Here is a 26,901-nt window from a genome sequence, read left to right on the forward strand (position 1 = left end):
TATCTGATCACAGTTTGAAATCCACAGCAAGCAACCAATGCTTACCCTCTGCTCCAGAAGTGCCCTGCGGATGGAGACTCTCTGCTCCAGGTCCTTGACCTCCCTCTCGTGCTGTGTGTCAGTGTGGATCTTGATCTTACTCTGATAAGCATTCAACAGCTCTAACTCCTGCTGTAGCTGCATCCTCAGAGCCTGATACTCTGCCTCCTGAGTCTCATCCAATCGCAGCTGGAGAAACAGAGCACAGAAGGTCAGTGTGGCTCAGGTTCTGGGGTCAAGGTTGGCACCGTTACCCGACCTATACTGTTTTTAACATGCCACTCATGGACACGATCTCTTGTTGCATCCAAAGGTTGCAGCCCAGTTAGTTTTTGAGGACAGGAGATTGTCAAAAACAGAATCAAAACCGAGGACGGGACATGCCAGGGATGATCAGGGCAGCATCAGGGGCTCAACAGATCTCTGAAGTTGTCATTCTGCACCGGGTGTCATGACCATAGCAGGAATTCTGGATCTGAGCTGGATTTCTCTAGCTGTGTCACAAACAGCCCTTTTCACTAGATGGGGATTCCACCATTTTGCAGTGATGCCCATAAACATTACACAATTTTAAGTGCACTTATATAATCCCAGAGTGCACTGCAATGAGTAGTGAACAAGCGATGTACCCTAGTGTAGAGGGGATACCCTTAAACATTGTATTGTCTACAGAGGGCAAAAGAGAGCAGCAACAGCAACCGCTCCACATATTTGTTACAAATTAATGTAGTGGATTTATTTAATAAATAATAATAAAGATTTTCAAAGGCTTTGATAGCAGGTAGTGCAGCACAGTGTCACAGCTCTAGGGTCCTGGAGGTTGTGGGTTCTACTCCTGCTTCGGGTGACAGTTTGTTAGGAGTGTGATGAGTTCTCCCTGTGTCTGGGAGGGTTTCCTCCGGGTGACTGTCTGTGAGGAGTGTGGTGTGTTCTCCCTGTGTCTGCGTGGGTTTCCTCCGAGTGACTGTCTGTGAGGAGTGTGGTGTGTTCTCCCTGTGTCTGCGTGGGTTTCCTCCGAGTGACTGTCTGTGAGGAGTGTGGTGTGTTCTCCGTGTCTGCGTCGGTTTCCTCCGGGTGCTCCGGTTTCCTCCCACGCTCCAAAAACACACGATGGTAGGTGGATTGGAGAGTCAAAATTGTCCGTAGGTGTGAGTGAATGTGTGAGTGTGTGTCGCTCTGTGAAGGACTGGCACCCCCTCCAGGGTGTGTTCCTGCCACTGGTTCTGGGTAGTTTCCAGACCCAATGCGACCCTGAAGCGGATAAGCGCTTACAGATAATGAATGAATGAATGAATGAAAGCCTTTAATATAAGTATATACACTGAGTTTAGAAATTTTTTTTTCACTTTACTGTCCACAGAGATTTATAGTGTTGAATCTCCTATGGCACAGTAATGTACAAACCCACATCATTCACTACCCACCGAATCCAGTTCTCTGAAACTACATGACACGTTTAATAAGTTCACTGTAAAGTGTGAAGTAAAGCATATATGTAATGTATTACATTTTTATTGTTCTATATGTTCACCCTTAACTTCTATACTTTTGTTAGATCTAGCAGTTAGCTTTTCACTTCCTTGGAAAAAGACATTTCATCTGGACTGGAAAATTGATCATTTATCTCTATCATTAGAAGAGTCCTTTCCACAGATGTTTCTTCAGATTTGGGAACAGGTAAAACTCCCTCGGGCTGAATGTGGACTGTAGGGTGGAGACTAATGTCCTGTAGTCCACAGTCTCACACACGGCGCCAGGCTCGAGTTTCCTCAACACACTTGGGTTACTCAAAACTGTTTAGTTTTCGTAGCAACTGCCACAAAACGAATGACTGAACGCGTAACATCTTATAACCATTATAAAATTACCTTAAGGACTAGTAGATTATTATATCCATATCCAGAATATGATTGCATGCCTGTTATAGAGAGCAATATGGAGAACAGTGAGTATGGGGCCATTCCAAACAGCTTCTGTGACAGAAGTGAATGTAATAATTATTAATAATTTCCATCGAATCACAGACATCACAATTGGAAGCTAACACTGCTGTGCACTGAACTGACATAAAGCGACTTGAAACCTTCCCCAAAATCCCCCCACACGTGGTGTGAAGTTATTTCAGTGCGCACATTAGATTTATTGATGAAATTCATATTGGAACCCCTTAATGACCTTGTAATTCAGAGCGGTTACATTCAGTGAATGTCGGACCAAGTAAAAGGTTTAAACCACTATGTTGACCATTCACGTCCGTTATATAGATTTCCAGCACAGATCCAGAGCTCCTTATATGGGCACGACACTCACTGCGACATGACAAGTGTGGGACTGAAAAGCCGCTCGTTCTCTTGGCTTTTGATGGCATGCCACTGAAAACGGTGCAGAGTGAGGGGGGCGTGGCTCAGGTCAGAGGGGTGAGGATGAGGGTGGAAATTGTGATGGACATGTCCTTGCCTTACTCACAGCCTGTGTGGACAGCATGTCATTGATGGAGTGGTCATACTGCTCGGCCAGAATGGCCAGCTTCCGAGTCTGCTCGTCCTTCAGCCGCTTCAGCACAGCCTTGTGGTCGGACTTGGGCGTGTTCTCCAGCAGGTGGTTCCTCAGGGCCTTGTACTGACGCGTCTGGATCTTACACGTGTCCTGGAACTGACGCTTGATCTGCAGCTCTTTGGACTGGGAATATACAAGTAAAACTTCAGGAAAAGTTTGGGAAAGGAGGGGGAGTGGGAACGGAATAACAGAGGTTACCCATCTTGGTCGTGGGGGTGTAGTTGGTTATGAACCTTCTCCGTCTAGAGTGCAAAAGTTTGGGCACTCTTGGTTCATGCCTATCGAAAAATAAATGAACATCTGCTGTATAAAGAAAATAATTCTGCACATTTTAACACACAACTACTATTTACTTACTGAATTTAACATGCTAGAAAAAATAAGAAATCTGAGCTGAACAAAATTTAAGGCTATATGCATCTTTAAATAAAACAAAAATGAGATGGTTCTGGTAAAATAAACATGTCTTTACTGAGCCTGGCACATCATTTTAGACTGTAAAATACTTCCATTTTTTTTCTAAGCTTATTCTTAAGAGGAGGGGTTTTCTTTTTCAATCAAGATGACCATTTGATATTGCGCTTTATAAATGTGCAGGAAAATGCACTGAGAAATGTAGTTGTGTGACCACACAGTCCACAGCTCAAGTACATTTTCACTTACCTTTCAGACACTCTCTGGAGATTAAAACCTTCTGAAACAATGCAAATCTGAATAAAATCCACATCAGGTTTTATAAACTTATTTTCCTTTGTGTGTGTTTTTATCAATTTACATTTTATCTAAACCTTTTGTTGATATTTATGTTAAAATGAGGACTTGAAGGGTATTGAGCTTAAATTGAAGGGTATTGAGCTTAAACATTCAGAGCTGTGAATACAAAGTTCAGATTCATATGTTGAAAATGAAGATTTGTAATTAATGAAGTCAAAGATGAAACGCCTGGGCAACTCAGGACAACCTGGGACACGCTGCCAGAGTGGTCAGGCTTAACCATTTTAACATGAAATTCACGTTCTCCTACGAATAGTGGCCTGAGTACATACTCCCAAGTAGGGCTGTTGCATATCGAATCGTTTGCAAAAATATCGTCATCATTTTAAAAATGATATAAAACCTATTCTGACTTATGTAATGACATCTTGAAGTTACTCATAATATGGTGTATGTTCTTTACGAGTCGTTTAGGCACAGTGAAGTATGGGGGAAAGTGGTTTTGAGGCAGAGGAATTTGATTTTTTTTTTTTAAAAAAAAGGGAGTGACTTCAGTCATAAGGTGGTGGTGTGATTACAAAACAACAGATGTAAAATAAACCATGGTGTTGTGTACAAATACTTTATTTAATATAATTAATAGTAATATAAGGTTTATTTAATTGCAGTAGTGTGTTTTTGAAAATAAATTTTTTTTTCAGTTGTTTTTTTTCATATTACCAAGAATATCGTTATCGCCAAAAAACCCTGAAATATTGTTATATGATTTTATGGCAATATCGCCCACCCCTACACCCAAGGTTCATCAATGTACAAGGGGTCGGCTCGGGCCCCAGCCCCGTACACAGTAAGCTCTGATGCACCGTACTCTTAAAGTAGCATTAACTGATTCAGCAGCTCTGGGCGATCAGACCAGACAGACTCGCCTTCGCTCCCCTCACACACACTACCGGGCTGTACATGATTCAACACTAATCCCCACTGTCTCATCATTTCTCAATTTACAGTAGCAGGGTTTTGGAATAGCAAAATATTAAATTAAATATCAATAATTTTTTTAAATAAATACAGCCATAACCTTATGCCATGTTTCTATGTTCAATGTCCATTACATCAGCACCGCTGACCAGGTGCAATCTGTAGTTGTACCTTTACAGACTGTAGTCTACATGTTGCTCTGCATACTTTGCTTGCCCTTTTTCTCCCTGCTCTTCAATGGTCAGGACCCCCACTCCGGGGGCAAATAAAGTATAGATAAAATCAGATGGACTACAGTCTGCAACTGTGTGGTCAGTGGAGCTGAGAAAATGGACAGTGAATGTGGTGTTAATGTTATGGCTGATAGAATGAATAAATAAATATAAAAACAGGCCAAGACGGAACAATGGGTAAAAGTAAAAAAGTGAAGATGGCAAAAACACAAAAGACAAACGCAAATCAAAACAAACTGAAAGACATTGAGGTCAACAAAAAAAATTTATTTCCGATATGTATGACAAAAAGAAATTAACTCTTTATATGTGCATACAGTAACCATCCACTCATTCACACTCAGTGAAGATGAAATGCACACAAAATAACATTGAAATACAGGAGTGCAGGACTGAACAAATATATTTCTCTGATAGTTTCACAGAACTCTCTCTCTCTCTCTCACACACACACACGTGTAAACATGCACAAATAATACACAAAAGGTGACACCATTCAAACAGACTACATTCAGCAGTAAAGAACTCGTGTTGCGTTCAAAATTAATGCCTCTCGAATAGCTTAGTTAGAATTAGTTTTTCTAGGTGAAGCCAACTGTATTTCCGATGAGTTTTGATGTTTAAAATTAAGACGCTGCGAGAGTTCATTCAAAAAGGCCACTTTGCAATGACAAACCAATTCCCTTAAAAAGAGAAAAAAAAATCTAAAACATAAATAAAACATAATAAAACAAACACTTTGGTTCTGCTGTGACACTAAGTTGGGGGCCAGTCCCAAGCAGCTTTTATCTGCAAATAAACGCCATTTTAAAAACAGTGCAAGCTATACTTAAAAAAAAAACAAAAAAAAAACAAAAAAAACAACAATAAGAAATCCAGTAATAAAGCTCTTCATTTTTCTGCAATAATCACATTCTATGGCTATAGAAATCTTTGGTTCTGGATTCTCACCACCGTGATTCCTCCAGAGGATTGTCGATAGACAACAGCCCTGACTGCCTTGATTCCGGCCTCAAAGGCCAGGCAATGCTGCTTAAAACATAACTAAAGAACTAAAATACTTTCAATTTGATAAACGCAGTTTCTTATTTCTGTTGTTCCACAGTGAAAACGCTAAGCTAACACCTCTTAATATAAATCTTCATATAAAAGGTATGTTTACATGGTAAATCGTTAAATAACGTCATTGCCAAAGAAGCACAATAACACGAAATTTCTGAGATCATCCTCTGCTTCAGTATATCACCCATTACTCAAGTCAATGTATTTTCCTCATGCCTCCGATTCTTACTTTCTCCGTGGTCCACAGTCATTAAAAAGAGCCTAAATCGCTCATTCTGTATTCCATAAGTTGTTTGCCCATGCACGAGAAAGCTCTGTCAGAAGCCACCTTTCTGGTTTCTTAGAGTAGTACTCAAAAATAACAAAGCGTGACTCACAACTTAAGACGGAAAAGGGTTAAAAGCCACAAAGATGGGCAAGCAGTGTGGCTCACAAGGCTTCCTCAGTAATCCCTGTAACCTCAGTAATCAAAAGGCACTATCACTACCACAAAGCAGTGCTAATTACATCCGCAACATAACTCCACATCAACAAATTCACACTCTGCAAAACTCATTGGTTGAGACGTAAACAATGGTCAGACACAAGTCACGTTTTATATTTACTATAAACACACCCGTGGTCCTTTATATGTCATGGTAATAATGGTAAGACAGAGCCAAACCTGAGACTACACTGAGACATTAAACAACATCTCGGGAATTCAGAGGATGACGTCTGGTTCCATCCACCACCACTTAAATCGATTTGGACTCAAGTTTCTGCAGAACTGAGCATTCCACACTAAACCAAACCCACACTGCGTGAATTTGTTTACATCTTAACCATTAATTTAAGAATTTTTGTTTGAAAAAACTCCCCGATCATACCCTGCCATTAAACACCAGCCTATTGCTTCCTAATATCAAGTGTTTTTGTTCAGAATGGAACCGATTGCCTTTGGTTTTGCCTCGTTTTAAATTATAACAGAGCCCAAGGCCAAATTCGCTTTGAAATGACTGCAGCTTATTTCCTTCTTCCAAAAAGAGCCACACAGATGTCTTTAGGCCAAAAACATCTCTTTTTCTAGGTGGAAATTATTGCACTTCAGTACAAACTACATCTGTAGTGTTTCCGGGGGCTGCATAGTGTAAATAGCTGGACAATACAGTACATTTTTTTTCCACAGTGGGCGCTGCAAACAAACTCAACGGTTGAACTGCATTTTAACCAACGAATGCAGTCACAGCTGTATATTCAGATTTAAGGCAACCTTCTCCGAGGGCCCTTCTGAAAGGAACCCTGCTATACTAGCATTCTCTGAAATCATAAGACTTCAGCAAGCACACACACACAAAATGATTGCACAAACATGGTCATGAAATAATAACAGTAAAGACATAAGTCTTAGAAATTAAGGGGGGAAAAAAATAAAAAATAAACTCAATGGTGAAAAATAAGACTTTTACAAAAAGCACAATCTTCATGAATACTTCATATTCACTGGATGAGAGACAGTGAATATTTAAAAATGGAGAGAGAGGGAATAAAGCTGGGGTGTGAGTGGAACGTGGAGTTAAAGGAACTCTAGGTAAGACTGCAGCTGTATAAGCCACTTTTAAAACACTGTCCTACCCTCCTTTAAAATATACTTAGTGCAGATTCTGCAGTGCTGAGCCCAGAGTAGCAACAGAGACTCTTTTCATTCATCACAATGATTTTGAAGCTGTCATTTTACAGTAAAAATACCACCTAGTGTTGCTTTAACTCAGAATGTGACGTCTTTGTCTTTTGGTACTGGGATGGGTAAAAAGAATTTTCCCAGGGAGTGTAGAGAGGAAAAAAAATAAATAAATAAATAAAATAAAAATAAAAAGAACAAAAGATGTATGGACAATACATAAATGAACAATCACACTCACAGACAAGAAATACTCTGGCAATTTGTTTTTCATTCTTTTCACCACAGAAGTGGGAAAGAGTAAAAATATAGTTGTTAATGTCATATCACTCACCCCTATTTATTTACCCCCCCCCCCAATATCTCCAGCTCCCCATAACCCCACCCCCCTTATTCCCATCTATCTCCAAGGCACCATCTTCCCCCTTAAGCTCCTTCCTGATGCTGTCCGCCTTAGCCCACTCTCCCACCTTCCTTCCTCCCTGTACATTCTCTCTCTTGCCTCCCTCTTCCTTCGCTCCCTCTCTCTCCTCTCCCTCATCCTCCGTTTCTGCTCCCTCACTCTTCGGGGCAGGAGTCGAGGCAGTTTGCTCCGTTTCTCCTCACGAAGGAGCCCGAAGGCCCTGAGCTTGCTCAGATAGTGCGGAGGAAGCTCTTTTAACACTCGACTAGCCAGGCTAAGCACCACCGAGTTGGCGAGATCAGCCAGGACTCCAATGGGACGCCGGACAAACCGTCTTGCCCAGAGCAGGCATCGAGCCAGGATGGCTGATCCAGAGCTCCGGGGTTGATATTCAGCCCGGAGGCTTTTAATAGGAACCGGGATCTTGGAGCTGCGTCCACCCCAGTTGCGTCCAGCTTTGGGGAACATATCGTACAGACTGCGCTCTGTAAGACCACCCAGCAGCGACTGGCAAAGTGCAAAAAGGGGCTTGGGCAGCCTAAAGAGTAGTCGCACCCACAAACGGCGGAGCTTTCGCGGAGAATCCTGGAGGAAGACGCGTGCCGGACGCACCACCAGCACCACCACCAAGTAGAGGGAGAGGAACAGTGAAGGCGAACTAAGAAAGAAAGCAGAAATAAGGGCCACTGGAACATAATACAGGCCTAAGCTCAGCGCCAAACCCAGGCTAAACAGACCTGAAGCATAGAGTGTGAGCGATAAGTACGTGGCCAAAGAAAGCGAGCAGAGGGAACGCAAGAAGAGGTAAGAGAAGAACAGAGCCAAGAAGGCCAGCTCTGCCGAGAGGAGTATTGAAGCAAGGGAAGGAAGCGGTGGAGAGCGTCGGAGGGAGAGGAGGAAGACAGTGAGGGAGAGAAGCGTGGGCAAGGACGGCTGAGCTGCAGCAGAGAGCGATAGAACGAAGCAGATGGTGTGGGAGAAGAGAGAAGGGAGAGAAGGCTGAGAAGATGGAGAAGGTGGCGTGCGAATGGGAGGAGGCTCGAGTTCTTCCAAAGTGTCGGGGAAGTAAAATTCAGACAGCTCGTCGACGTCACGCTCCTGAGGGCGTCGATCAAGTAGAGGGGAGGAGATCTGCTCTGATGGACAGCCGTCGGCCACGCCCCTTCCTTCCTCATTCTCGTCCTCAGTTTCTATCTCTGTCTGGCTGCCTGAATCATCCTCCTCGTCCCATTGTACTCCATCTACTCCATCCACCTCTCTACGATCCTCTACACCATCATCACTCGCTTTACCTCCCTCTTCCTGCCATTCCTTACTCTCTACCTTCTCAATAAACTCATCCACATCTTCCTCTTTACTGCTTTCTAGTGCTGTCACTTCTGCCACTATATTCCTGCTCTGCTCAGGTAAAGGCAGTATATGGCTTTCTTCATTTGCTACAGTTTCAAGACCTTCAGCCAAGACCAAGTTGCTTTTCTCACTTCCGTCAGCTTCGTCACTCCTCTCCTCCTCCACAGACTCTTCATACATCGTTCTTTCATCCCCGTCCCTCCCTGTCCCATCTGCCACATCCTCTGCCCCTTCCGGTTCAGGACCCGCCCCCACCCCCGTGGGCTCCATGTCAACACTCTCACTCACTCTCAGGCTCTTGGGCTGCTGGCGGACCTCCATGGCGTGCTTCTGGCGGAGCTCCTGCTCGCGCCGCTTGTTGTACTCCATCTGATTTGTGAGCTCGCTCTGGTGCTGAGTGCGGATCAGGTCTGCCCGAGTGCGCTGCACAAGCCCCAGCTGCCGGAACTCCAGCTCCTGCGTGGACTCATGGTGTCGCAGCAGCATCGCGCACTCCAGGTCCTTCAGCGTCTGCTTCTTGTTCAGTTCCTGCGAAAAGTGAGAGAGAAAATTAAGTGGCGCTGCCATTGCAAATCTGCACAGTACAAACTTTTCTGTTGTAAACTCACAGATGTAACTGAAGTTATCCTGAGTGTAAAGTCTCCCAAACAACCCATGTGACATGTGTTGACGGCGTAGAGAACAAATTTCACACAGCAAAAATAAATAATGCTTCCTTGCCAGGGAAAATTAATCAGCCCCATTGTGCCGATTTGTTATGAATATGGGGGTGGGTTTTTAAAGATGGCATAGGCTAGTTTGCAGAAGGTTTGAACTGTTCAGCACCAACAAATGTTTTTACTAACAAATGTGTTGACTAACACTGCTGTTGCAAGGTGACCAGCTGACGTGCAGGAAGATAGATCTTCAGGAGGTGAATGTGGGCGTGTGTGTGTGTGTGCACTTGTGTGTCGAGGCTCTACCTCTCTGAGCAGGTCTTGCTCCAGGTTGTGTCGAGACAATAGCATCTTCCTCTTGTACTGACGGCACTGCAGCTCGTAATACTGCCTCTGGCGCCTCAGCAGACCTGCCTCTTCCTCAGCCTGGTGCTGCTGCAGACACTCCTTTTGCTGCACCAGCCACTCCTGCTTCTCACGCTTTGGCGTCGATTGGTTCTCATTCAGCTCCTGTAAGCAGGTGAGCAGAGATTTGATTTCATGCGGTGGCTTCTTTTAAACATGACTGGAACAAAACCTCTGACACATCCAGCTTACTGGGTGTCTCCACAGTCAGCGAGAGTGAGGAGAAGCATGTCAAAAAATAATAAAATGTATGATGGACGTGCACTGAGAATCCTGTATGTACGCAAGTGTATGAGGAGTACCTCCTTCAGCTGCTCTTTGCGCTGCCTGTACTGGCGCTTTTGAGAATCCAAAAGAGTGGTCAGCTCCTTCTTCTGCTGGCCTAGGATGTGCTGCTGGAACTTCTTCTCCTCGGTTACAGCAGATTTGACCTGCAGTTGGAGAGTGAGGAGTGAGGAGGTTTGCCTGTACAGGTTTATCCACAAGACTAGCGTGTGTGTTCATGTACTAGTCTCAGGTGATAGGAAAACTCATTCATTTTTAGTTCATGTCCTTGTCTGCACTTTGTGTACCCTTGTTTGTTTATTGTGTGCAATGATTTTGGAGCCATAATGCAAATAATTATTTGCAATCTTGGACATAAAAGTGAATCAAAATTTTACTCTTATTCTGTATTTATTTTTAATAACATCTTGATCTCCTTTGATTATTAATGTTCTCTAATGTTTATGTTCCATCATTACTTAATGTTTCTATTATGTCCATCCTAACTTATTCTTACAACTTAATAACAAATGCTGTCCAAAGTCTACTCCAAACAAACCAACAAATAAATGCGTTCTCCGGTGAGTTCACCTCTTTATCCTGTACGGCCTGGTGCTTCTTGCTGAGCTTGTCAATCTCGCTGCCGAAGTTGTTTCTCTGAGTCTCGAGTTCCTTGTCCAGTCGAAGCTGGTGTTCATCCATCTCAGCCTTCAGCTTGTTCTCCAGAGCCATCAGCTGTTTCTGGTGTTGTCTCCTCATCCGTTTGTATCCCGACATCTGCTCCCGCAGTGCCGAGCCCTGCTCATGCTCCTGGATTTGACGAGTAACCAGCGAAGCTGTTCGTATAGTTGCGAAGTGGTCCCTGCCTCGACGCCGGCGTCCTCCGCCTCCTCCGGACGGGCCCTGCTGCTGCGAGTCCACCTCCGGCTGGTACGGGTCATCGTAGATGTTGTCATGGCTCTGGGGTGTGGACAAAGGAACAGAAGAAGTGTGATGGGAAATTAGGATATATCTGGATTTGATGTGGGAATCTCAAAGCGCCATGCAATTTATGTGCCACACCCTCAACTTTAAATTAGTTTCTAACACATTTAAGTTGTTATTGTTTAATCGATCTATATAAAGTCTCACCATGGAAAATGAACAAGTACCGCAGCTTGAGTCAAAAGTCCAAAAAATTTTAAAGTAAATTTAAAAAAAAAAAAAAAAAAAGATAAAAGGTGGTGGTAACCTCTAGGGAGGCTACATTCAAACACAGGGGACCAGGGCAGCCTTGCCCTTGAGAAGAAATGCTGAAAGCACAATCATGAACGCACAAAAAACTTTTTTTTTTTTAAGTTTTTAAGTTTGCTATACATTGAGATGCAATGCTCTATCGACTGAACAAACCCAGTTCATATCCTGCCTCTGGCAAGTTGATGCTTGTTGTTCAGATGAGTGGTACCCACCGGTGACACCTAGCACTGAATGTCTCTGCCGCTTTTGTAAGTATTACAGTGTTTGTTATGGTAAATAAGCAAAATCCGAGAACAATATCTGATCATCATTTTCCTCCTCCAAGCTACACCTAAACTTTGTTATAACATTTCTGACAGAGGGTGAGTTTATTTAAGACAAAGGGATAAATGGAGGCTGAATACATATTCAAACATTAATGACATTGAGGCAGGAGCCTTCAATAGAGGAACACAACGCACATAAATTATCATCTCTCTCTCTGCTAACGGATGTACTTCTTTTAGACAAAACGTGCACAATTGTGTGCTCTCTGTTCTAACACACCTGATTCAACTCGTCTGGCAATTACGCAACATCTGAAGAGCTGAGTTGGGCGAGTTGGAGCACTGCATACTGCACACAGTATTTCATACGAAGCTGTGAAATCTCACACAAAGGCCTTTTCTCCCATATGGAATTCACAGCATGAACTGTTAAAGGACTTATGCTCTTTCTGTAATTGTCTGAAAACCATTCAAAGTCCACTTCAACGTATGTGCTTTTTCCCTAAAGATTTAGCTATAGATAAAAGATGTCACATACCGGTCCAGTGCCTTGAAACAAGTGAGGGATGAGGTGTTTAAATATTTCTAAATTCAGTCTTATTTTTTTGGTATCTATTTAAACAGGGAAATTAACCACAGAAATCGTTTAATATAGAAGATAAATTTGAAGCCAATTTGACACCACCAGGTTAAAAGCTAATAAGTTACAACGAGAGGAAATCAGAGCAGATCAGTTTAACTCAACAGGCTGTTACTGTGGTGGGGTTCAAACAATCATTAAGACAAAAGGAGACACCAATAAATTACATGAAATTCTCAGAAATAAGAATAAGTATTTATGAGAATTTCATATAAATTTTTATAGCTCTATATAATTTTAGCTCTAAATATGACACTCTTATGGATGCCTTCTGAATTACAAACTTGGTTCCTTCAGATATATTTTCCCCTCCTCTCCACCTCGGAATACTGACCAAGGGTTTGTGCAGTACAGAGCTGTTGGAGGTGACCGTGTGCTCCCCCTCCTGCATCATGGCCATCTCCCCGCTGTCGTCCGAACCGTCGGCCAGGCTGTTGACAGAGGAGCTCTGAGAGCTGGCGCTGATGGACATGGAGGGCAGAGAATGGGAACTTTCCATGCTGTTCACGGTCCCTGTCCTCAGCATGTACTGCTCCACATCCTGCAGATGACAATATAACCAAACAGGAACATGATGAAAGTTCAACATAAACCACTGCAGCAAATCTGAGACATTTCCCCATTGGAAAAAGAGAAAAAAAAATAAAATTACATACACAACACAGTGCACTAGTTCTATACCACTACAGAGATTTAAGCTAGAGGGGGGGGGGTGCATTCAGACGCGTTCAGTTCTTTACTCCAAGGTATAGCTTAACAACTTAGCTTGAAACTGGAAAAATGAATGCAATGTGACTTCCAGTCATGGTTTTAATGTCACAGCACATACGAACTTGTTTGCTTTTGATTGGACCAACTCATTCACAGGCAGTTTGTCTATGTTCAGCTACAATTCTCCTCTAACAACCTCAGAGAACATTGTCATATATTATAATGCTATAATTAAACCTGCAGCTAAATTAAAAAATAAAATGCACATTCAATTTGTGATATCAATTGATTCCCCTTCAGTCCTACCCCATGAGAAATGACATATAGGGCTGGACAATACGGCCAAAATTTATTTCACAATATATTTTTTAATTTCGGTCGATACCATATAATTCCAATATCAATATAAACAGCATAAAATCAACTGAAAAACTTCCAAGAACAAACAAGTAACGACATCACCATCAAACATAAACCTCTTGTCTTTGTCAATGTTAATATTTTTAAACATAAAATTGAGGGCAGTGAACTGGGCAGTGCCCTCTAATGACTCTCAGACAGTGACAGATGCTGTAAACAATGTGTATTGCAATATTGAAAACGTGTTTAAAAACCATATTGTTATTGAAATATTTTATATTGCGATATATATTAATATTAAATTATTGCCTAGCCCTACTTACATCTGGGGATAAGCGACCCATTTCAACCAACGCACTGTTGCAAAGCATTAGTTCTGGTGACGAGTTTGGCAAGGAAGCAGTGAAGTGCAAATATATATGAGAGAATCAAGCACTAAATGTTGTAAACATCAGCTCAACAATACCTGAGATGTATGCTTCAGCATATGCAACACACACAGAGCCATTTTAAATAAATTCAATTGTTTAGGTGAGTGTTCAGAGAAGTACATTACTGGCAAAATATTCTACTTTTTGTGATACCGTGATGTAAATGTGGGAAAATGTGCCTCATGAACAGCTGAGAAAACCCAAACACATCACGCAGTAATGGACCTCAGTATCTTTAACTAAATCAAACTACATCAACTCCTATCATCTATGGTGAAGGCAGCAACATCTTAAACCACACCAGCTCATCCCATCCTTTGCCCAATTATGTTTTCTCTGCTCTAACAAATAACTGGCTAAGCAACTAGTTCATCTGGGTCTGTTAAGCATGTGTGACCCAGACCAGCAAGACTAATTGTAAATTATGAACAAAACTCTGGTACTTATAGGCTGCAGACCACAGAAGTACCTACCTCCTCCTCCTCCGCTCCCTCAGCAGCGGGGCCATTGTGCGTTTCCTGGAAGAGGATCTTCTTCATTTTTCGGTACTGCAGGTTGTCTAGCTCTCGCACAGCATCTTTAGTCCGAGCGATCAGATCCATCACCACAGTCTGCGGGCGCTCCCGACACAGGAAATGATGCTGAAATGACGGGGGAATAAGAGTGAGAGGAGGGGGTTAAAGAGAGAAACAGAATAAGCACATTCCAAATAGACTAGAGAAGTCATGCTTTCATTCTGCATTCAACGTTATGCTTACATTACTAATAACACATCTAAGCTGAAAACTTCTACGGGAATAATTAAAGAGATACTTAAAACAGTAAACAACAAAGACATTGAAACAAACGATATATTTTATTGTAAAAATGCTTTCGTTTGAATGTCCCTGGTAACCTTTGAATTTTAGTACATTCGAGGTGTCAGAGGGTGCAATCGGCAATAAATATATTATTGCTTTATGTTTAATATTTGACTTCTGCACAGCATCAACTATGCAATAGTTAACTCATTATTAAGAACTAATAACTCTTTCTAAATAATGAATTCTACCTGTAAGTCTAGAAGCCCTCAGAGTGTGTGTCCACAGTAATTTACAATTGACAGTAGTTTTCCTGAACGTACAAAAGTCAACATCATGTGCCGAAGGGCTTTCGGCATAAGTGTGTTTTAAAAGGACAGGTTCGTTCTTCCACCAATGGCCCATTGTCATCAATAATGTTTTAAAAGACACAGTAGACAGGGGTTAAGAAAAAAACACGTCATATTAAAATTAATAGAATATCCAAATCATTTTACTTAAACAGCATCTCGTATTTTCCTATACATGCTCTATAGAGGCTGTGGAGAAGTGCCAATAGTCTCATTATTATTCACACTGCCCACTGCGGCCCCTGCCACTTCACACACAACCAAAGGAGTGTATTTTCCCTGAATGTGCTGTACTTGAAGTGGTACTGATACCATGTCTAACAGGGAAAATGATCATAAAAAGAGCAGCGGAGATGGAGAGGTTTGAGCTGTAAAATGAATCATATACTTCGCAAAAGTCATATTATTTTATTTTTTTAAAAAACCATAAGTTCCTCTTAAAAATTAAACATTTAGAAACATTCTTTAAAACCTAAACAAAATCTCCTAAAAAGAATAATAATAATAAAATAAAAATGTGGACATGGTAATATCTGACACCATTTATTTTATATACAGCTCTTAAGGTGTTTCTGTAATTTTCCTTTGAATTTAAGGTTTTTCCTCTATCTATTCTAGGAGAGAAAATTACACAAATGAAACTGTGGACTGGTTCTACCACAAAAGACATTAATGTGGAGCTGAAAACAACAACAACTTTGATGTAGAAAAGAAGTTCACCTTCAGCAGCACATCAGAGGTAGGTCTGTCCTGGGCAATCTTCTGCAGACAGGAGTCCACGAAGTTACGGAAATAATCCGACCTGAGAAACAGCACAGACTTGTGAGCATTACAGGAAGAGGAAAGGGCACTAAAATGTGAAGGTAATCAAAGCTATCAGTTATAGAGTCATTGAGGATTCAGTAGGACCAAGAGGAAGAAAGCAGTAAAACAGGAAAGAGAGACACAGTATGTGTCCAAATGTTTATACAGAGTGAGTTCAGCTGCAATTCAGAAAAAAGTGCACCAACTGTGGACACAGAGTTCTCTCACAGAGAGAGAGAGAATTATGCACAGACACCTCATATAATCTCCACAGAAAGGCCTGAAATCAAATGGGATGCCGCTTAAAGTTCCCATTTTACATGCCAAGTGCTGGCTAGTGGGCAATCAAGACTTCATTTCAGAAGAACTGCTGGAGGAGCAAGTGTCCACACACTTTTGCTCAGGGATGGTTTAATATCTCCCACTCTTGTTCCTATAACCTAGGGATTCTTATTAGTGACCCGATACTCTTTTTTTTTTGTTTTGTTTTGACAATACTGTGCATGAACAACATTTATAACTACGCGAGAACATATGTAAATATGTGGTTGTTAGAAGACATGTCTCACCAGTGATTAGACTGCAGGATAGGGCTTTCGTTCTGTGCGATGTGGTATAAGGCACTCATAGCATTCATGTTAAACAAGGGAGGCTTTCTCTCAGCTGTGTGCAAGAGGTATATAGAAGAGAGAGAGAGAGAGAAATTTGTTAAGCCACATCAAACTTAACCTCTTTTTTTTCCCAACTCAAAAGAGAGCCCTGCTGAAAAGACCCATCTCCACCCTCATTTGCCTTATTCCTGCACACCATTTGAACTATTGTTTGTCAGCTGCTTGTTCTCATGTTCAAGGAAAATGTCCTCATTTTGGAATACACTGTACTCATACTGAAAACGTGCACAAACAAAGGTGAAAAGGGTGCCCTGTCATTTCAGCAAAATCACTCATAACGCAGTCTCTACTGGTGCAGCACAACATGGAAAACACAGTCATTAATCATGATCAATAGATAACTAAATAGAAACATGTTACATGAGAGCTGGAGGACATTTACAAACACAAATACTTCTTTGGCCATTTCTATAAGGCTTCCACTTTGTGTGTGCAACAAAAAAATAATATACATTTTTAAAAACACAATAACAGAAAAGTAGATAAATTCCTAATAAATTTGAACAACTATTTTTTAACAACCCGTTCCTAGGCAAGTGCTCACCCAGCTCTATACAGGTGATGCCGAGTGACCAGACGTCCACCTTCCCATCATACTGGCCCTCGTCCATGGCCAAAATCACCTCTGGAGCCATCCTACAACAAAATTAATTCATAACATTATCAGGCTGATTGGAACTGGGTGACATGATCACATGAACTATGTTGTAAGAATGCTCAGTCAGTTATAAAATCTGCTATTTACCAAAAACATATCATTTCAGTTATCCTGACATTATCTCAGAAGACATTTCCTCAATTTATGCCACTGTCAGCCATGTTTAATAAGCTGGATTAAACAGGACTATAGCTAAGGACATCGTGTGAGCTCTTAGGGCAGGTACTGTGGACACTCAGAGCTTGAAAAATAAATCTATTATTTATTCAAGTATTTGTCACAAATACTTAAAATGCCATGGTTGCACATGATCAATATCCAATAAAACTTTCCACTCCATTTGAAATAGTCTTTTCCCCCTTTTACATGTTTACAATGAAGACTGCCAAGTGTTCCCTTTAAATATTCACTTGCATCCGGTACAAAGGTTTCTGCAGCATTTGTTAAAATTCTTATTTGCAACTCACTACAACTGCAATCTTAAAGTGGTTTATATCAGACAAACAAGCTTGAGTGACTTACCAGTAAGGTGTGCCTACAAACGAGTTGGCAGGGGAAACAATGGAGGCAGAGCCAAAGTCTCCAAGTTTGACCTGGCCTGGCTCCGTCAGCAAGATATTGCCAGCCTTCACGTCCCTGTGAGAACACACAACTGTGAAAACTCTCAAAGACAATCCCACGCTCTTTAGGTAGCATTAGTCTCAGTTAAGATGCATCTACATTTAATTATTGCTAAATATGAATCTAAAACAAAGAAATGATTTACATTTTAGGGCCTAAGTGTTTGATGTATTGGTTAATTAATAACTAATAATTAATTAATAATTAATTAATTAAGCTCAGTATCATTAAGCTGATACTGAGCTCTCTCTTTGTACCACATGGGTGAAAATTACTCCAATAATTATTGGCTTGTTGTATAGAGTAGCAGACAAACATCTTTTCCTAAAGACTGCCCATCAGACAGCCACAATTTGTTCTTAATTCAGAAGAAAAAAATATTTTGAAGATGGACATCATATCACAGTTTGTGTAGTTAATAAGAATCTACAGAGCTGGTAAGAACAACCCCCATCCTGTTATACCAGCATTTCTACTATAATGCCTCTTTCACAACTCCTGAGAATTTCTAGAGAAACTCTGGAGTATCGGGTCTGGAGATGTGCCAGAGTGGTCGTTTACAAATACATTTCACAGCAGGAGATTTTCTGTGTCAGGTGCGCTCTCGCAACAGGAAACAAAAGCTTTAGGCGTGGAGCAGCACTCGAGAATTTCCCATGTCATTTTACCCCATTTTATTAGTCTGCCCAGAGTCTTTACCAGGACACAAGGAGGATAAAGTTCAGGTAATGTCAGGGACGAATGGTCACGTTCACATATACAGTGCCTCATCAAGGTTTCTGGGTTACCGTGTATGTGTGAGAGGGGCATAAGACCTGCCACAACTAAGACCTGAAAGTGGACTGAAATGAATAAAGCACATCTTGGCTAAAATGTTAGATGTAAATTTTGGCCATATAAAGTATTACCCCTTGATCTTACTGGTTCTCCTACACTCAGGAACAAAAGATCCTAAGTAAATGAAAAGAGATCATTTTTAATCCAAGCTCGAAGAACATTTCCATCACTGCTCTGGGTGTATTTTGTGTTTATTTATTAAATTAATTATTTATTAATAAAATTTATTTAAAAAATGTTTTCCCCTACACAGTGCAAAAACCCAAATGATTTGGCTCCATAAAGTGGGTTCCTCATATGGGGCAGTCATATTGAAATAGGGTTTTTTTTTTGCCCCCCCCCCCCCTTAATACACCCAGTCCATTTGATGCAAATATAACCTAGTGGTCAGAGAATCATTTGAAATCATTTGAACCAAGAAAGATTTGGCTCCTATAAAATCCATTTCCATAAGATTACATTCAGTAATACATAGGCTCTATTATTAGTACATGAGCTGGAGAGACTGAGTCTGTACCGGTGAATCATGTTGTGAGAGTGGAGGTACACCAGGCCCTGCAGTGCCCCATGGATGATCGCAGCAATTTCCACTTCCTGCAGCGGCTTCTTGTGCACTGAGGGAAAAGAGGAAGAACACACAAAAGGACAAGTTCCCATTTTTAGCAGGTTGGCTGTAACAGCACTGTAACAACAACGTAAGATACGAATCTTGTATAACCTGGCTGCTGGACATGGAGAAATGTAGAATGTATAGGTTTATAAAACACCATTACATAAAGCAGCTAGAGACCAAGCCGTTTATTTCCTTATTAAGAAAGTTCAAATGATCACTACACTCTCTACACACTAGGCAATACACTTCCCCCTCTATATAGAAATGTTCAGAAGTGTTCACAGGGTTGCTCATAGGAACAAGGGTCTGAAAACTTTAATATCTCTAAAAGCTACTAAGAGTTTTATTTACTTATTTATTTATTACATGAAACTTATGAAAACCCTTGATGATACACAGATTTCCAGTAGATGCGAGTGTGTATTTTACACATTAATGGTAGAAACAGACAGACGAAGTCCACTGGACTTTGTGCAGGGTACACAAAATGCTATAATTGTGTTTAAAATAATAAACAAGCAAACAAACAAACTTTTGCGTCAAACCTACACTGCAGGCAAAGCATCGACCCGAACTCTACACTGTAGCCTAGGGCACAGCCTCATGCACACCTCTCCAGAAATCTAACTAAGCGTTACTTTGACGCAGACCACAACGACTGTGATTAGTTAGTAGTGAGATGGACATTGTTTATGTTGAACCAAAGAACTTCTCTCACTATGTAAGTGCTGCTGTGTTCAGTCTCTGTGTGGAGCAGAGATTGCCTCAGACATGGTGACATGATGTGTATAACGTGGAGAATAACGTGCCGGATTGTGGGGATGTGCTCTGTCCCAAACAGCACCGTACTCTCTAAATAGTGCATTTTAAAGATAAAAAAAAAATGTACTTCTACAACACCACACTGTTGTGTACCTCATAGTGTCGAGGAAGATATTTTAGATTCAGCCCTTGTGGTGTTGGGGGTGTAATTGAAGAGCGACACAGACACCAATGCAGAAGTATAAATTCTCACAACGGTGTATACAGCATAGGCTCTGTATCGAATCAAGGCGGAAGTAAAAATGGGGCTTTAAGAGTAACAGACCTTAACAGTACCAGCGTTAAGTAAAGCATTTGATGAATTACTGTGCTTTGCAGCACAGGTCCAACAGCACATCAGCTTCATTTACCCAAATTATTTGCAATAACCAATTGGATTTCAAAAACATTTGGTGCCCATCTGGGGCCATGTCCGTTACAATGGTAATAGTGAGCAGGTAAATTATGAGGCAAATGTTCAGTATCTATCTTGGTAGTGCAAAAGAAAACGTTTCATCCATTTAATCTTTCATATATAAACATTTGCATTGATATTTTAAATGAAAGTTAAGTGTTGACAATTAACTTAGGAGACAGTCTCCGACTCCTACATTCAGATCCGAGTTCTCTGTAGAAGGAAACCACACTCAAAGCAGTCCAAAAATGTTCAGAGGTACAGGTTTTTTCCAGCACCAGAATACATTAATGTTTTCTACAAGAAAAAGCTTTTTGGTCACACACTCACCTTCTAGCAGATCTGAGGCTGAACCCAAACAATACTCCATAACCAGCTGAGGAATAGAGAGACAAGCCCATTAGAATTAGGGATGCCTAAGAACTAAGATGCAACTTGAGTACAGTCATACAGTTTTGTTTAACCTTCATAATAGAGCTAAATTATATTAAAGACCACAAAATAAAGATATTATATATATGGTACTGCAAAAGGTACACTAATATTTACATTGAATTTTAATAAACTATTCCTAAGTTATGCTATATATGACTTTGGCAACACAAAACATGAGCTACAAGATGTATGTTTTTTTCCTTTCCTTTAAAAGTTAACATTATGGAAAGACATGGTTTTGATTTCCTCAGCGACAACGCACTGTATTTGTGGGCAGCATCATGGGGCTTCGAATTAAGAGTTGCAGAACATGTGGTCATTTCCTTCGCAAAGACTTTGATGCTCTTAAATTTCCATAATGATTCATACTGAGACTCAAATGTAAGATACCAAACACTAGTATCAGTCACAGTGGACTTAAGCCTGTAGAATTTTCCTATCAGCACATGCTAGGAACAATGGGGAGAAACGTGTTGTGAAAAGAGCACACGGTAGAAGAGCCTCAGTAATAAAAAGGAAAACAGTGCTACTGGGTCAGTACATTCTTTGCTTAAAACAGCACAATTTAAGCCTCTCCCACACACACTCACCCATGCTGTGTGCTCTCTCAAGTAGCAGCCTCTGTACTCCACAGTGTTGGGGTGCCGCAGCTTCTGTAGGAACTTCACCTCTTTGATAATATCCTGCCACTTCTGCAGCAGGAACAAGAGAACAATGCAAACGGGTCACATGTCTATCCAGCATCAAGCTTTTGGCATGCTCAAGGGCCTGAAGGCCCCAGCATTCACTTTAGCACTTCACTCTTTCTGCAAGCACGCCTAGCTGCACTGCCACAATGCCTTTAAATGCCTCTCAAATTTTTCACCTCATTAGACTGCTTGCCACTGTAGGACATCTTCTTAATGGCCACCACCTCATTGGTGCGGATATCATGGGCCTGCAAAAAGAAAAGGAAAACGTACTGTTAGGGTAGATGATTGGGGGGGTTCGATTCTACATTAAATTTAAACTAAGCTAACAGGGACATTGTTGGTGTTCTTTAAGCACAGGTCGTACCAAAAATAAAGGTTATGGTAGGGCTGGGCAATCAATTGAAAAGTTTTAATCAACATAATCTTGTCTATATAGATTATATAAATTATTATTATTTTTTTTTTACTACGTCTGCACTGTGTTTTCATGTACTGTCCTTTTAAAACCACAATACCACGCTGTAGTCAAGTGATTCTGCCAAATGGATTCATGCCACATGGAGGAGAACCTAAACGCAGAGGCCGACCGAGCAGCTCATACCAAAGAAAACACAGTGCCTGTGGTTTGGACGTGTTTTACTTTGACTACAATTAAGACGACACTGAACAAAAATAAGTCAAATGTAAACACAGAGGAAAATCTGTTTCAGCCAAAGCACAATCACACCCCAAATATAAACAGTGCTCAGAAAAAAAAAAAAAAGAGGAACAAGCTCCCAGCGACATTAGAGAAATATCCCAGATTTACAGCACAAGCCTCATCACTGAACTGTGAGGGTCATAAATACAAACACAAAATAATCGTCCAATAATTGTAATCATGATAAAACGTACGATTTATTTAATTTTCCTGACCTATACCTAAACATGCCAGTCATCCCCCATGAGTCATCCCCCATATCCAAACAAACAAAATAAGAAAGTTTCACTGTACAAACACCTGTCACAATCAAAGTTTAGCTGACAATGAATAATTATATAGTAATTATTATGGGTTGAAAGAATTTTTTTTTTATTTCAACCAGAAAATAAGGTACATAACAAAAACCCCTGAAGACAGTCAAATTAGCTGAATATATATCTTCATCATGCAGACAATAGTGAGAACCTATTCTAATAAATTCGGGGATTGCTAAAATGCTCAAATAAACAAACATTAATTAATCATCGCCGTCTAAAGGTTTCATTACACCAGACATGTCAGTACGTATCTATGGGTATTTGCCCCACACAACGAAAAAAACAGCAGCTCCATCCTGCATATGCACCTAAAGATATCAATACTCAAACAGTGAGTTTATTTAATCCCCCTGGCAGGGATCAATTCACAGCTCCAGCAAGAAAACCAAGCCACATCAACACAAATCACTGGGCAAGACTCTAAACATTGCATTCCCCTATTTCTGCAACATGATTAAAATTGTTGTGGATAAAAGTGTCTGCCAATACATTCCTGCCCTGCAGAGCATTTCCAAAAGCACCATTTCCAGTAGAAAAGCGCTTTTTATTCAGATGCGAGGATAGAAAATGTTTTAATGTTATCTATAAACACCACTTTATTGCTGGCCAAACTTACAAAGTAGACGGCTCCGAAGCTGCCATGGCCGATCTCGCGCAGGTCAGTGAAGAGTTTCTCCGGATCCTCCCTGAAGAAGAGCTCAGCCACCTCTGGATCCTTCAAACTCCCTGCCCGCACACTCGACGGCATGGCCAGCGCCTTCACACACACACACACAAAAATGCACAATAAAAATACTCAAAAGGGAAGGACTATTGTTAGACAGCCATGCATAACTGTATAGTACAGAGCTCAGAACGACAGTCAAACAAAACCTCTCTCCTACCTGATTCAGACACTTGTTTCAGAGAACAAGCTGTTCCCTTAAAGGGGAGTTCCACCATTTTTTCTACATTTCTCCATGATTCAATAGGGTGAGATGTAAACAAATCATTCTGAGCTTTCTGATGTACTTGCTGATATGGATTTCTTTAATGTGGTGGTGAGAATAACCAGATGTCTATTTTATTTACCATTCAAAACCACTGAACATATATAAGGCTTTGAGTTGTTAAATGGAATAGTTATAATGCTGAAAGTGTTGTTTAAAAAAATCATCCTGCATCTGCTTTTCTGACATGCATCATCATTTCCAGCATTTTATGAAATATATTTTAGGCTAAAACCTCTCAAAACTCTTCAAGCTGTAATAAAACAGTGTCCTACGCTTCAGGCAATGCATTTATTTTAATAGCTTTATCTGAAGAGCTTTTAGAGGCATTAAACTCTTCAGACGTCTGGTTCCTTTCACCACCACTGTGAACACTTCTGACATTTCACATCAAACCACTCTGAATGACCCTGTTTACATCATAACCTTTTCTCTCTGCAGAATTTTGAAAACTTGGTGTGATTCCCCTTTAATGAAGAAATGACAGAAAAAGCACTAAAGACCATCCATGCCCATTTTAAATATACCATATAACTACAGAACGAGCTGCAGAATCTAGATGTAGCACCGATTTCTGCTTTGCTAATAAAATAAAAAGGCACCAGGCCTATATTCCTACTACAAATTATGAATAATTGATTCCTACAACCAATAATAGAAACTCCAGTCATCCACATCAAACAAGACACTGCCTAATACACATGAGGATGTCAGCATGTGCACAACATCGAACTCAGCATCAGGCTTGAGAAATTTCACAATCAAAGTGATGCTGGGGCGATTCGGTAACAGAACACTTCTGCTGTCCATTAGATCTGGCAAAAAGGGACCTAGTAATTCTGCTGGCAGCTCTTACTGAGCCAGAACTGCATAATTTCAAATTTCTTTTTCACTGCAGGTAGAGACCTCATCAATGGTCCAACTAATTGTACAGGGACCCAGAATAGCACAGGTGCATTGTACAATACTGAAATTGTGGCTTATGCATGCTTGCATTGTACTAAAAATGTAGGAATGCATGATGACATCAGAATCATATGGGTATCAGTGGCGTAAAGTTATTGGTTTTGATGTGTCTAGATTTGGTCAACATTATAAATCTGATGTATGAGAAAGGCAACACAGAAATGCTCTATATACTATTTTCATTCACCAATCCTTTTTTCCATCCAAGTTATTCTAATCAGGGTCGTGGTGGATCTGGAGCCTAGCCATAATCATTATTAGCAAAACAGGACCACCCACTGGACTGGGCATGAGTCCATTGCAGACACACCCACTCGCACAGACCTGTGGGCAATTTTGCTAAATTCCAACATGTGTTTTTGGACTGTGGGAGTAAATTGGAGCACCTGGAGGAAATCAACGCAGACACAGAAAAAACACATCAAAACTCCTCCTTGACAGTAAGACCTGAAGATAAACCCCAGCACCCTAGAGCTGTGCAGCAGCCACACTACCATCAGCACAGCCGTGATATCTCAGTGTATATATTTCACTCCAGAAAAGCAGTAGTTTAATGCAATACACAACTTAAACACCAAAATGTCAACATTTATTTCATTACATTTTTATCCAGCAACAAATAATAACTGGGTTTCTCTGTAATCCATGAGCTATGTGCACCAAAAAACATCTGCACCTAGCCAGCAATTCCCCTTTCACTTTATGCCCACAGACATTTAACCAAATTACAAGTAACTAACTTGGGTACATGTGCAGCAAAGAAACATCTGCAAAAAGCAAACTAAAGCATGTTTAATCAAATGACGTGTATTTTTTTAACCAAGGATGATACTTGATGAAAATTACAGAACCAAAAGCTCTCTGAAAAGAAATGAAAGATGACAGATGTCAGTGCTTGATGAATCAATAAATCTGCAAGCTGAAGAAAAATGTTATCCATGATTTACCAAGCGATCCCTTGTCTTATACAGAACATATAAACATAATTTCAGAGTAATGCACAGAAGATTATAAAGCACATAACATTCAGAAAGAAAAGGGAAGCAATACCAGTATATGGAAGCGACTTAAATAACAAATGTGTCAATATCTTAACTTTTTAGCCAAGAAAAAAGCTAGTTAAGTAGTTTTAATTAAAATGTTTCTTTAAGCTCGTTTTATAAAAATGAGGCCAGCTGCTCATTTTCACACATAACTAACACAAATCGTGCACTTAAAGCATAAATTATCTTTAAGCATAAATTTCAAAAAGATAGTCCCTCCAAGTAAAGTCGTTAAAAATTCAGAATACTAGTTTTTTCTATAAATATTGGCCTAGGTCTCGGAAAAAAAAAATCTTAGTTGAGCTGAATTATTTTTTAATTATACATTCCACCTTAAATTGTGCGGAAGACACGTTCTGGTGCCTCGGGCGCTAAATTATAGCTGCAGCACCATTTAAGGTGGAACTGATGTTTCGAAAAAAGAGGCAATTTCAACATCGTCGCCTTGCAAAAAAAGAAACATAGGGCACCCAACCTTTCAACGCCATAAGCACTTAAGCCCCAGGAAAAGGAACGGATGGCTTTTAAAATGGTTCTTAGTGCTTTTAACGTTTGAAAGGCGATGTATATATTTATTTTATACCGTGGTTTATATGCTCCACCGTAGCTAGCTAATGCTAGCTAACGCTCCGGCCTGGAGAGCACAACTGGGTCCGTTCTTCCTTTTCTCCGTTTTCACGCAGCAAAAACGACACTCATGTCAACATGAATCCATGGACTGTCGTCTCGTTACGCCGTTCGTGGCCAAGATAAATGTTGACAGCTGATTGCTCTGGTGTTCTTTCGCACTTAAAACAGCGCTGGTCACCGTCAGCTGTTCATCAATGGAAAAAACGTCTGAACCGATTCAGAGAGCCGCTACAGCTCCCATTCTTAACATTTATGCTCATTACGTCGGTGTCACTGGTTTAATTCGCTTCGATCTGACACCAACATCTCCATTTCTGCTTTCTCTCTCTCTCAGTCCGCTTTTTTGTGTGTGATGGCGGAGCGGGGCGGGAGGGACAGAAAGCGGAGATCCGAATGTATCAGCGGCTCTGAGTCGGTTCTTTTGAATAGGCGCATTTTAATGAGTCATGTAGAACCGATTCATCTGTGATAGGTTTAAATCCTAGGGCACACAGTATATGAAGGAAAGAGTATTTTCTGAAAAAAAAAATGCAGTGTTTGCCCAGATAAACTTTAATCTTTAAGGATTCTTTAATGTGGATATGTTGTTGCA

General features: G+C 40.7%; 2 protein-coding genes across 2 annotated transcripts in view; both read right to left on the reverse strand.

Moving 5' to 3' along the window:
• Positions 1 to 26,656, reverse strand: part of taok2b (TAO kinase 2b) — a 30,453-nt gene extending 3,797 nt beyond the window's left edge. The window contains exons 1-18 of the mRNA XM_066666627.1: positions 26,263 to 26,656; positions 23,298 to 23,438; positions 21,835 to 21,906; positions 21,560 to 21,661; positions 20,865 to 20,910; positions 19,223 to 19,319; positions 17,770 to 17,883; positions 17,134 to 17,225; positions 16,488 to 16,581; positions 15,835 to 15,916; positions 14,438 to 14,605; positions 12,797 to 13,003; positions 10,912 to 11,280; positions 10,359 to 10,487; positions 9,958 to 10,161; positions 9,284 to 9,523; positions 2,506 to 2,718; positions 46 to 228 (exon numbers count right to left, since the gene is read on the reverse strand). Of these exons, the coding sequence (XP_066522724.1) occupies positions 46 to 228; positions 2,506 to 2,718; positions 9,284 to 9,523; positions 9,958 to 10,161; positions 10,359 to 10,487; positions 10,912 to 11,280; positions 12,797 to 13,003; positions 14,438 to 14,605; positions 15,835 to 15,916; positions 16,488 to 16,581; positions 17,134 to 17,225; positions 17,770 to 17,883; positions 19,223 to 19,319; positions 20,865 to 20,910; positions 21,560 to 21,661; positions 21,835 to 21,906; positions 23,298 to 23,429 (2,544 nt within the window). The 5' untranslated portion in view covers positions 23,430 to 23,438; positions 26,263 to 26,656. The remainder of the gene's footprint in view (positions 1 to 45; positions 229 to 2,505; positions 2,719 to 9,283; positions 9,524 to 9,957; positions 10,162 to 10,358; positions 10,488 to 10,911; positions 11,281 to 12,796; positions 13,004 to 14,437; positions 14,606 to 15,834; positions 15,917 to 16,487; positions 16,582 to 17,133; positions 17,226 to 17,769; positions 17,884 to 19,222; positions 19,320 to 20,864; positions 20,911 to 21,559; positions 21,662 to 21,834; positions 21,907 to 23,297; positions 23,439 to 26,262) is intronic.
• Positions 7,643 to 9,265, reverse strand: LOC136690783 (serine/threonine-protein kinase TAO2-like). Its single transcript, XM_066662764.1, has one exon. The coding sequence runs from the start codon at positions 9,263 to 9,265 to the stop codon at positions 7,643 to 7,645; it is 1,623 nt and encodes a 540-aa protein (XP_066518861.1).
• Positions 26,657 to 26,901: the final 245 nt, after the last annotated feature.

The sequence above is a fragment of the Hoplias malabaricus genome, chromosome 3, assembly GCF_029633855.1.
Source record: "Hoplias malabaricus isolate fHopMal1 chromosome 3, fHopMal1.hap1, whole genome shotgun sequence".
Taxonomy (NCBI): domain Eukaryota; kingdom Metazoa; phylum Chordata; class Actinopteri; order Characiformes; family Erythrinidae; genus Hoplias; species Hoplias malabaricus.